General features: G+C 31.9%; 1 protein-coding gene across 1 annotated transcript in view; it reads right to left on the bottom strand.

The window, feature by feature from the left end:
• ECT2 (epithelial cell transforming 2) overlaps positions 1–13294 on the bottom strand; it is a 59032-nt gene that overhangs the window by 30215 nt on the left and 15523 nt on the right. The window contains exons 13-14 of the mRNA XM_063089488.1: positions 11223–11359; positions 4687–4806 (exon numbers count right to left, since the gene is read on the bottom strand). Of these exons, the coding sequence (XP_062945558.1) occupies positions 4687–4806; positions 11223–11359 (257 nt within the window). The remainder of the gene's footprint in view (positions 1–4686; positions 4807–11222; positions 11360–13294) is intronic.

Raw genomic sequence — 13294 nt, 5'->3', positions numbered from 1 at the left:
ATCTTTTCTTATTAAATATAAAGCTTATTGAAAACGACTTTCAATCCTGATGCTTTTGTACTTCAAAAGGACTTGTATCTAGAATTTATAGAGAACCCTTACAATTCAATGACCAATAACCCAATCAAAACAATGGGCAACAGATCTAAGCAGACATTTCACCAAAGATGATATACAAATGGCTAATAAGCATGTGAAAAGATGCTCAATGTCATTAATCATTAAAGAAATGCAAATTAAAACCACAAGAGATACCACTTCCTCCACTAGGATGGTTATAGTTTACAAAATAATAATAATAACAACAACAAGAGGTGAAAAGATTGTGGAGAAATTGGAATCTTCCCATGTTACTGGTGGTAATAAAAAATGATGAAAAATCCTGGCAGTTTCTCAAAAATTTAAAGTATAAAACTACCATATGGCCCAGCAATTCTACTTCTAGGTATGTATTCAAGAGAAATGAAAACATATGTCCACACAAAGAATTGTACATAATGTTCATAGAAGCATTACTCATAATAGCCAAAAACTGGAAACAACTTAAATGTCCATCAACTGGTAAATGGATAAAGAAATTTGGTAAAGTGACATAATAGAAGATTATTTGGCCGTAAAAAAGAACAAACTACTAACATGCTACATTATAGATGAACCTCAAAAACATGCTAACTAAAAAGAAATCAGACGTAAGAGACCACATATTCATATGTATGTAATTATATGAGATGTCCAGAAAAGGCAAATTCATATAGAGACAAACAGTAGATTAAGTTGCCTAGGGCTAGGGCTAGGAACAGGGATCTGTCTATAAATAGGTACAAGGGATCGAACTGGAGGTAAGAAGTACAAATGTTCTAAAATGAATTTATGGTGATGGTTGCACCACTTGGTAAAGTTACTAAAATATTTAAACCGTATATTTGAAATAGGTAAATTTAAAAATATGTAAAATGTACCTCAATAAAGCTGTTAAAATTTTTAAATTGTTTTAATTTTGAGTACAGTGAATACCAATAAATAAAACCCACATAAACAAAAGTTCCTCAATTTTTAAGAGTAAAAAGGGATCCTGAGAGTAAAGAATTTAAGGATTACTGTCCTATACTAGCAGATTCAGAAAAGTTCAAGAGGGGAGGGCCAGCCCGTGGCTCACTTGGGAGAGTGTGGTGCTGATAACAACAAGGCCATGGGTTCAGATCCCTATATAGGGATGGCCAATTAGCTCACTTGGGAGAGCATGGTGCTGACAACACCAGGTCATCTTTAAAAAAAAAAAAGAAAAAGAAAAGTTCAAAAGGGGGATAAAACTACTTTGATAGCATTGAGTAAACTCAAAGCAAGAACACTCCAACAGCCCACAAGTCAAGAAATAGGAAGCTTTAACTACTCAAAGTTGCACTTGAAAGAAAAAAGGAGGAAGAAGAAAAAGATTAAAAGTAAATCTAATCTTGGGGCAATATAATGTAGTGAACTTTGGCACTGATCATCGTAGTTTAAATACTAGCTCTAGGGCTTGTCAACTATGCGCCTTTGGAAAAAGTTACTTAACCTATATGTGCCTTAACTTCCCATTATAAAAAATAAGGATATTAATTATTCCTACATCATGGAGGATTGAGTGAGTTAATACATGTAAAGCACTTAGAAGAATCCCTAAAACATAGTAATGCTCGATAACCTATTACTAACTATATTTTCCTATATAAATACTTAATATAAAGTAGGGGAGATATTTGGAACACTGTGATGCAAAACAGAAAAAACATATAGTTCTGCCAACGTAATTATAGTGATGTTTTTCTTAAAGCATAAAAAACTACAGAATGGCTACGTGTGTGTGTGTGTATGTGTGTATATATGAATAATTTAAACCTCTAAACACTTATGTAAGAACATTGCTTTCTGAAAGCAAGATAATTTCTAGGCACTCTGAAAAATAGTCTACTCTGTTTCTGGTTAACTTTTAATTCCTAATGCTTGCTGATTAAAGATTTCTGCCTTAATCACCTATTAGCTCAGGAACTGAGTAATAAAGGAACTAAGGCTTAGAGAGATCAAGTAACTTGCCTCAAATCACACAACTGTGAACCCATATTCAAACTCAGGTTTGTCTGACTATAGATTCCATGTTACTCCATTCAATCTATACCACAGTTCCTCCCCATTAGAAATAGGGAGTCATATTGGTAAGCATGCCCCCAAGAGCTTTATCTAGAGTGCCACCATTTCTTATTTTTCTCTGGAAAAATACCTGATTCAATTTAGGACAGACACCGGAACATACTTCCTTCTCCTTGTCTATAGCACATAAGGAATTCTCCCAACTTTACTTCCTGACCACAAAAAAGGACAACCCTATAGTTCTAAGACACAGAGCATAGCTCCCAAAGCCTTGGCAGCAATGTTAGAAAAGTGGGGGAAGTGGTAAACAGATGGGGCTAAAGAAAGCTAAACTATTTCCTTCTTTTCTTTCTTGTTAAGATTTCTCCTGTACTGTTACCACCTACTTTTATGTAAGACTAAGATTTCTCTTTTTTCTAGCTCATTGCACAACAAACCAAATTAGCAGATTCCCCAATATATACCTGTTCCTGAGACAAGGACAAGATACCTTTAATTACACTAAAATAACAAAGGATAAACACAAAAAGAAAAAGAACTACAGTCAATCCTTCCCTTTCTCTTTAGTTTCATCATAGTTCCACAAGAGAGAAGGCATTTACACACCAAGGACTAATGTTTATTGATCATGAAAAGGAAAAATTCACACTTGGGAAAAGAGATATTTATGATAACCTCAAAAATTTTCATCTTAGTAAGTATCAGCACACTACATTAAATATCTTTAATCCTACACAAAACCTCTTAACGTTAGTTTACTCAACTCTTGAGTTTAATATTATTAGTATAGGTAGAATATCACTTATCTGAAATGCTTGAGACTCGAAGTGTTTTGAATTTCCAGTTTCATTGAATTTTGGAATATTTGCTGAATACGTACCAGTTGAGCATCCGTAACCAAAAAATCCAAAATGCTCCAATGAGCATTTCCTTTGAGTGTCATGTCAGAGCTCAAAAAGTTTCAGATTTTATTTTCAGATTAGGACTAACTTTAGAAAATTATTTAACCTCTGTGTGTAGTAGTTTCACATCTGTAAAATGTGACAGTAATAATGCCAACTTCTTGCTCAATAGATGTGGTAGTACTCAATAGATGACTGGCTACACTAAAAGAGGAAAAAAACCTGCTATATATAAAAAAGACAGAAAAAATATAATAAAATTTTAGGTGTATTTGGGTGATGGGATTATGGGTATTTTCCACTCCTTTTACCTTTTCTCTTGATTTTAAAAATGTTGGACAGCACATACCAGTTTCATGGTAGAAAAAAAATAGGCTTAAAATTTTTTTAATATTTGAGAAACCTGAAATCAGCTAAAAACAACTAACAGTGGAAGTACTGGTAATTGTACTTTTACAGAAGAAGCTGAAAAAACTGTTACACAAGAAAACTAAAGGGTAATCATCATTTTCAACTCTACTGAATCAGAGAATTTTCTAAATTAAGATTATGATCCTGTACACGTAAAAAGTACATTATGTATTAGAAAGGAACTTGCACACCCAGACTAGCTAAGTGACTGACACAAATTCAAACTGATCCATAAGTTAGTGGCAGGACACCAAGATGAAAACCGACTTAATTTTCTACTCTACTTTTGTTCCTTAGTGATTCTCATGAAACAAAATGTATTTCAAAAGTACTGTCCTTTTCGAACATTCGGAATCATACTGGAAATAAGGATAAACTAGCCTGAACTCTGCAGCTTTTTAAGCAAATAAAGATTCCTTCAGAGTTCCCTTCAGATCTTGAAATTAACTGAAATATGACCAAGGATTTTCATAAAATACAAAATACATGGATTTGGTAAATTGTGTTTTTACTAACTTATAGATCTTTCATATTTTTGTTTATAATGTTTACTAAAGACAAAAGCAATTCAATGTATTTGTCTGAAAAGTCTGTAATTCAGATTGATCCTTTTATTGGAATGTGAAATAAACATTAATATGCGTTATTTTGAGGAGAAAACTGATCAATTTTGCTCAACTATCATACAGAAAATATAAAAGGAAATAAAGCTAAACTTCTTTTTAAGTAAGTAGTTTAAGAGTTCCACTAAACCTGCCCAAAACTAACTTTACTATAAAGACTGATAACTGGGAATCATGGACCTTTCATCAAATGAAAATCTTTAAAAAGAAAATAGCTTTGTCTTATATGATTTTGGCATTTATTTGCCTATAAATGGAGAAGTATATTAAATAACTTCCAAGTCCCTTACAGCTTTAGTTTTTCAAACTAAACCAAAACTAAAATATACAAACTAGAGCAACAACAGTTGGAAAAGAAAAACAGTAGCAGGAGTCACAAGTCTCATAGAAAAGACTTCATAAAGCCTTAATTCCTTATTCTTAGGATTAATAGAAATCAAAAAATAAGCAAACAACAAGCATTAATAAAGCAATGGAACAAAGGGACAAATGATTCAAGGAACAAATGAGGGAGTAAGAAGTTTGAGGTACAAAAAACTTATTTAGCTAATCAGAAGTACCAGAAAGATCATCATAGATATGCACAATCTGAAAAAATTTATTACTGACCTAAAAGGCAAATTTACCTTTATCTTAGTGTGTACATCAAAGATGTCTGGGATGCTACCAAAAATAGTTTTAATCTCTTCTGGTGCGAGGATAGGCCCACCTCGTTGTCCTTCCTCTTCCAATGGTACTTGAAATAACTAATGGAAAAAAAGACTAGTTTAAGTAGATTGTGAGAAAAAAAGGAAAAAAAAAATAACATATAGACAGTGATAAAGAAGAGACAAGATGTTGATAGAGAAAAAAAGTAATTAAAAAAAAGCACTCCCTAATTTGAATTTTCTGTCATAAATCTTCTATTCTATTTTATTCTATTTATACACTTGTATATGCATGTGTATATATACATATATATACACACACACACACTCCTATCTGAAATGTTATCTTGGATGCTAATACAAGTTTATCACAGTTCTACAAACCAATCATTAAAATTTTTAGTACAAAAGTAATTTCCACATTTTTTTATTCATGTAATTAAGGATGAAAGCAATCAGTTATTCCCAGACATATTCTTAAGAAAAGTACAAGTTATCCCCTGGTATTCTCAGGGGATTGGTTCAGGATCCCCCAAGGATACCAAAATCCGAGGATGCTCAACTCCCATATATAAAATTGAGTATGTACTATATGCAGGTAACCTATGCACATCCTCTCATATACTTTAAATCATCTCTAGATTACTTATAATACCTAATACAATGTAAATGCTGGGTAAATTGTTATACTGTATTGGCTTTTATTTGTATTATTGTTTGTTTTATTGTTATTTTTTATTGGTTTCCACCCCCCCAGAATATCTTCAATCTGCAGATGGCTGAATTTATGGATGCAGAACACATGAATACAGAGGGCTGACTATACTAAATGTTTTAGAAATGATAGTGTAGAAGCTTGGTTTAGGGGAAAGAGACTGGATTTGGAGCTAAAAGATCTGTTTGTACCTGTTGTTGCTTGAATCAATCTTAAAAAAAAAAAGAAAAAAATTCCAAGAATAAATGAGTTTAGCAAGGCCCCAGGACACAAGAGCAGTTCATGTGACACATGCATGTGTGCACACACACATCAATCTTATTTCTATATACCACTAATGTATAAACGAAAAACAAAATTTAAAAAGCAGTATCATTTATAATAAAACATTAAAATACTTAAGGACAAATATAAAATATGTACAAGATGCTGAAAACTACAGAATACTGATGAAAGAAATCAAAGATTACCTAAATAAATGAAGACATATGGTCACAGATTGAAAGACTCAACACAGGAAGAATGTCAATTCTCCCCCAGATTGATCTATGGATTTAACACAATGATAATCAAAGTTCCAGGACTTCTTTTTATAGATATAGAAAATCTGATTCTAAAAATTTATATGGAAAGGCAAAGGAAATTCTTACTACAAGCTGCAGTATTCAACACTAAAATACTGGTGAAGGGAGAAATATATATAGATCAAAAGACAGATCATAATTAGAGTCTAGAAACCCACACAAATATGGCCAAGACCATTTGCTACAGGCAAAAAATGAACCTTAGCCTAAATATATCACCTTATAGAAAACTTAACTCAAAATAAATCATAGACCTAAATGTAAAACCTAAAACTATGAAACTTATAAAGAAAACGAAAAGGAAAAAAAAGAAAAGAACTACAACTACAACACCTCTTGAAGATAAGTGTGATAAAATCTTCATAATTTAGGCTAAGATAAAGATTTCTTAGACACGATATCAAAAGCATGACCTATAAATAAAAAATGGATAAATTATACAAATAAAAATTGGAAACTTTCCATAAGAAAAAGACACCTAAAAAATAAAAGGACATGCTATGGACTAGGAAAAAATACAAGTCACATATCTGACAAAAGATTAGTATCCACAATATGTAAAGAATTCTCAAAACTCAGAAGAAAACAACCCAATTAAAAAATGGGCAAAAACTTGAATAGTTATTTCAACAAAAAATATATACATAGTCAAATGAGGAAAAGAATAGATGTTCAACATCATTAGTCATTATAAAAATGAAAACTGAAATTATGATGAGATTCCACTGCACACCTATTAGAAAGGCTAAAACAAAAAATGCTGATTACTTACAAGCACTGGTGAGGATGTGAGCAATTCAAATTCTAATACATTGCTGGTAGAAATGCAAAATTGTACAGCATCTCTGGAAAAACATTTAGCAGTTTCTTATAAAATTAAACATTACTTACCATATGATCCAACACCTACTCCTGGGTATTTACCCAAGAGAAACGAAAACTTAGTTTCACATAAAACCTATACATAAATATTAATCATAGCTCTATTCATAATCACCAAAAACTGGAAACAATCCAAATGTCCTTTAATGAGTTAACAGATAAACTGTGGTATATCCATACAATGGAATACTACACAGCAATAAGAAGGAACAAACTATTGATACTCACAAGTTGGATGACTTTTAAAGGCTGAAAGAAGCCAGCCTTAATAAGTTATATACAAGATGATTCCATTGATGTGATACTCTCAAAGACAAAATTTCATATAGTGATAGAGAAGAGATCATAAGTTACCAGGGGTTTCAAGAGGGGAGGGGGGCAGTCTGATTTATAGAAGAATAACACCAGCAAGGTTTTTGGGAATGGAAATGTTCTGTACCCTGATGTGGTTACACAAATCTTCACATGTTAAAATTCATAGAACTGTATCTTCCAAAAAAGTCAATTTTATTGTATAATTATTTAAAAAGGTAAATTTTAAAAAGTCAATTTACTGTTCAAAGTAAAAATAATAATGTATTGTTGGGTTCTTAACATATGCAGAAGTAAAATGAATGACAATAATAGCACAAAGGCCAGGAGGGGATGAGAGAAAGAAAAAAAAAAGTACATTATAAATACTAAGAAACTACATGAAGATTAAGAATTGTTACTATTTTTAAGAAATCCTATAACTCTACAAAAGTTTTATATTAGTCCATTTCTGTTGCTTATAACAAATATCTAGAACTGGGTGATTTATAAAAAAACAAAATTTATTTGCTTATACTTTCAGAGTCTAGAAGTCCAAAGTCCAAGGAACACATCTGGTGAGGGTCTTGGTGGTGGCAACAGTAACCCAGGGGTCTCACATTACAAGACAGTGGAAACAGAAAGAGAGAGACAGATTCTTCGTGCTCCCCTTTTAAAGCGCTCCAAACCACACCCATGACCACCATTTTTAATCTATTCTCTATGGCATGGTCCCATAATCTAATCACCTCTTCAAGGGCCCACCTTTCAACTCAATAGTTACTGTGGGAATTAAGCTTCAGTGAGGTTGGGGTGGATATCCAGTCTACAGCAAGTTTACTTACCAACATATATGAATATATAATGAGGCCTTCCACTTATTCAAGTACAAGTCCTACCTGCTGAAAATAACTAAAAATGTTGAAGTAAGAAAAGCCTCTTTCTAAATACTACATCAAGTAAGCTAACATGAAAGTGAGGTACCTTGACAGGCCAAAATCAAAATGAAAGTAGGAAGTTAAGTAATAAAGCCAAGCCAGGGATATATGCCTAATCTGAAGAAAGTTTCACCTGTAAAAGCCTCATTGGGCACAGAAGACCAACACACAACCTAGTTTTCAACCTACTGCCAATTTCCAGGAAAGTTGAAAATGTGCATAGCCTATGATCCAGCAATTCCAGGTTTTTATCCAGAATATGTTCTCAAGGAGAACTGTATAAGAATAGTAACAGCAGCGCTGCTAGTAACAGTAAAAAAGTAAACAAAAAACCTAAAACTTAAAATAATCCCCACGTCCATTAAGAACAGAACAGTTAAATAAAGGTATATTGATGCAGGAAAATGAATTAATTGTAGCTACATGCAACAACAAAGGTGGATCTCAGGAACATTTCTACCAGTGGAAAAAAGCAAGTCACTGAAATATATAAATATAGTTACATTTATATAGCTTGTTTTCTTACACCTATGTGATAGAGCTATAAGAGAAAGCACAAAATTTCAAATAATGATTATCTGAGGGGAGGGAAAGAAATGAGATCGAAAAAAAACACAATAGAGGTTTCAAAAATATTTGTAGTCATTTATAAACATTCCTTCATCTAATCAGCATTCTATTAAAAGTCCTAATATCTACTTTTAATAATATCTGTATGATGAATATAATAAAATACCATGTTAATAATATTTTATTAGGACTTTTAATAAAATGCTAGTCATTAATTAATTGTTAATATAAAAAACATAAAACAAAATATTCAAACATAATACATCAAGGTTCATTAAAACTTCTCAGTCTTATGACATGTTGAACTATCCTAAAAACAGTTCTGGTGTTTACTTTAATTGCCCATATAAAATCAGGTTGCTAAAAAGTATTGATTCTACCTTTCCAATATTTCTCAAATCTATCTTCTTTTAATTTTCACTGATACTATCCTAAGAAGTTCAGAGCCTCAAAATTTCTCACAAAGACTGCTGTAATAGTCTCCAAATTGGTCTCTTTTCCTCCACAATTTCCCCTCTTCAGTATCTCCTTTGAAGTGAACCAAGTTATCTTTCCAAAATGCAAGTCAGATGATGTCATTGATTGCCCTTCCCATCAAAAATTCTTCTATAGCTTACAGATAACACATTTCACTATTCAAAAGCCTTCTCTGGTTGGGCATAGGAAGCTACCTCAACTTTCACTGTATGCATATGCCTATCCCACACTTACTATTCATAAAACTTTGATACACCTCCTCTTCAACTGTCTGTAGTGTTTGCTCAATAAAAAGACTTCCCACCCATATTCTTTCCATGTACTAATCATACTTACACTTCAAGTGTTACTATCTTTATCATGCTTTTTCCAATGTACACTCCATAGAAAATTCCAGCCCAACATCTTCCCTAAGCTGGAAGAGTAGTAAAACTCTCACTTCACAAATCTAATACCTCAACTAAACCTCCCTTATGATGCTCATAACCTTCCACTTGCTATTATAATTAGGTGTATATGTTTTATCTGCTTTTCCAATCTAAGCTCCTTTAAAACAAAAATCCTGTAACACCTGGAACAGTACTTTATATTAATTAGGCACCTGAATGTTACATGGAATAAATAAAGAAGCTTCTGCATATTCATTAAATTTGGGGGGCAAAGTTAAAATTAAGTTATTCCAAATCCAAATCCAAAAAAGGGGTAACATCAGTTCTAAAACAAAGCTCCTTCTAAAAAGAATACTATCATGAATTTAGGCCATAATCTTTTAAATAAAAACTTTGATGAGTTTATACTAAGCAAAGTGGTATGAAACTGTCTCCAGCCTAATAATTTCATGGGCCTTTTTTAAAAAAGAGAAGTTTCAGTGAATTTAATTGATATGTAAATTAGAATTCTGAAATTTCAATACATTTTACCATGCCCTGAAAGGATTTACACTTCTAGGTAATAAATGCCACCAAAGTACATAAATAGTATACACCAAAGGCATTTTCTGTTACTCAACCACATTTTGGCTCACTATAAAAACTTCAATAAGAAACATCTAGGATGATTTCCTTTGAGGAAGAGGAGCAAAGCTTACTTAAAACAAAGCTGAATACAACAGAGGGCCTCATAAAATCCTGATTACTTCTAAACAAAAAATTAACTGTAAAGATTTTTCCATTTCTTATCCATGCACTTTATCAATGGCACAAGCAACAAAAGGCTATTAGATTGGACCCAAATTAGTTATTTTAAGAATTCAAATAAAGGTCAGTTAAAAACTCAACCCAAACCAGAAAATCCCACTCATTTTTCTATTGATAAGCTTGCTGGTATCAACTTCATTCTCTTGATAGTATGTCAAACTATCTCCTTCATTACCTAAAACGAATTTACTTCTTTCTAGAAAAATACCAAAATAATGTACTATTATTGTGTCTTTCAGAACCTAAATTTCAACTTATTCCTTAATATCTTCTTCAATCTCATCCTACAAGGATTCATTAGAATTATTGTTTTTCTTCAGAAATAACTTCACAGTACATTTCAATATTAGTAAGCAGTAGGTTAATATTTATGCCTAACCACTGCATACTTTGTGTCATGAGAAAGGATTACTGAAAAATTACTGAAATTTGATAGTTATGCTTCATTGCTACTGTTTAGAATCTTTTTTCACATATATACAGTACTAAATAAAGCAATAACACTAGAACACATACTTTCAGAAAAAGTTATCTATCACTTCCAAATACAAATGCAGTATACTGACAAAGTATACTGGAAGTACGTTTACAAAGTTCTGAATTAAACTCAATCCCCTCTAAGATCATTTATTCAGGATCTTTCTTTTAAGTCATTTTTAAACATGGTGCTATTTGCAGATGAATAAAAGGTACTGCTACAGTTAAAGCATCCCCCTAAAAGCAGTTTTTGTCATACTTTTTATTTTTAATATCTATGTTCAAACTGTATGCTTATATAATTTTGTTCTACAAAATAATATGTTAGATTTTTTACTAAGGAACACTGGAACAGAAATCATTTTACAACCAAACTCATACTTACCTGAATAATTGTTGCCAATATATTTACATAATTATTTTCAGTCTGATAGAGCTCTTTTGCAACTTGCCACCTGGCTGATTGCTTTGAAGGAACTGGAGTAGAATTTTTAGAAGACTTAGTGCAAGACTTTGGTGTTTCTGAAAGGTAGAAAGAAGGAAAGACTTAATGGAAGCCAGAAATAAGTATCAAACATTGTACAAACTTAACAGAAATGAAAGAGGAGAGTACCTACTTCTTATAAATAAACCACCAACATTTAGATTTCCATTAAAGTAAAATTTCCTCATAGGATAAGGCCAGAAAAAAAAAAATGGTCAAAAATATCAGTGACTAGGGCTGGGTGGTTGGCCCAGTTGGTTAGAGCAGTGTTATATAACACCAAAAACAAGATCCCCATACCGGCCAACCACAAAAAAAAAAAAATCACTGACTCAAAATTGACAGACATTCTACTAAATAAGCCTGTACTCTTCAAAAATGTCAAGTTCATTAAAAACAAAGAAAGACTAAGGAACTGTTCCAGATTAGAGAAGATTAGAGAGATAAATACCAATGTGTGATCCTGGATTGTGTTCTAAATCAGAAAAAAAAAAAAAAAAAAAAAAAATTCTATATTTTGCTAAAAAGGGCATTAGGACATAGTGAGACAACTGGTGAAATCTGAAGTCTATACAGTAGTTCACAGCATTAATGATAATTTCTTCATTACAAAATTATAATGCTGTTATTTAAGAAATATCTATATTTTGGGAAATAGATATTTAAATGTTTAGAGCTACAGGCACATCATGTCTGCAGCTTACTCTCAAATAGTGCAGATATAAAAAATACGTGTGTGTGTGTGTGTGTGTGTGTGTGTGTGTGTGTGTGTGTGTATGTAAAAAAAGAGAGATTTTGACTGAATGAATGCTAGAGCAAACATGGAACACTTTCATTTGGAGAACTGGGTAGAAGGCATAGTAATCTTTGTAAATCTAAAATAACAAAATAAAATGGAAAGTGACATGTAAAAATACTTCAGTAAAAAAAAGGAAAAGCTTAAGATTACACATTTGCAATAATGAAAAACTTTTCATATATATATATATATATATACACACACACACTCATATATATATTCATGAGTATCTTAAAATAACATAAAACATCCAGTCCAACCCAGAGTGGAAGGAGAATGCATTAGTATATTTTACATGTATTTCATGAAAGAAAAAAATTTTTTTTAATTTCATAAAAGCTTAAATACATTTTCTTACTATCAATATGGTTAGAATACTTTAACATTGTGTACAAAATCTCCTAATGGCAAGTTTTTCAATCGGAAAAGGAATGCATGACATGAAAAAAACATGATAGATATTATCCCAGAACATCAAGTTTACTCAAAGATAAATAATTTTAAATGTTTTTATAGTAAAACAATCAAGTGAATTATGGAGTTCTGATTGCTTTTTAAAGATAACAGACTTCAAAGAAATTTCCCACTTGCCATACTTTATTTCGGGCTACACTCACCAAACCCAGAAGTCTCTGCCATTAGAGGATACATCAATGAAAAAAAATTGATATATACTGATCTAATTTAATTATAATATAATCTAGGCAGTGATCTACAAACTGGGGATTCTATTTTATAGAGTACCTAATATATTAGGTACTCTAATAGTTGCCATGTCCGCTTTCTTCAGTAGTTCATTTTCTTCTCCTCTCCTAAACTACATATTCAAGTTTAAGTCCTTTATGATCAGCTCTTACCATGCCATGCCCTTGTCCATTATTATAGAACCAATAAATTCTCAGATCTACATTATCTAATCATAATCCCCTTCCCAAACACCTGGTTCAACTTTTTCAAATGCCCATTGGACGTTTCTACCTTAATGTAACCTGAATTTCTCTAAAACTGCACTATCTTCCTCCAAAATATATTCTTCCTTTTTATACCAAGGCAACATTTCTTCTATTTAAATTAATACTTTGCCTCCATCTCCTCTTATTCCCTTCCTGTTATTCCATTCTATCAATATTTCCCCAGTACTTCTTACTTCCCTTTTCAATCTCCACCTACCCTG

The sequence above is a fragment of the Cynocephalus volans genome, chromosome 1 (assembly GCF_027409185.1).
Source record: "Cynocephalus volans isolate mCynVol1 chromosome 1, mCynVol1.pri, whole genome shotgun sequence".
Taxonomy (NCBI): domain Eukaryota; kingdom Metazoa; phylum Chordata; class Mammalia; order Dermoptera; family Cynocephalidae; genus Cynocephalus; species Cynocephalus volans.
The sequence above is the reverse complement of the archived record's forward strand: the minus strand, read 5'-3'. Positions and strand labels throughout refer to the sequence as shown.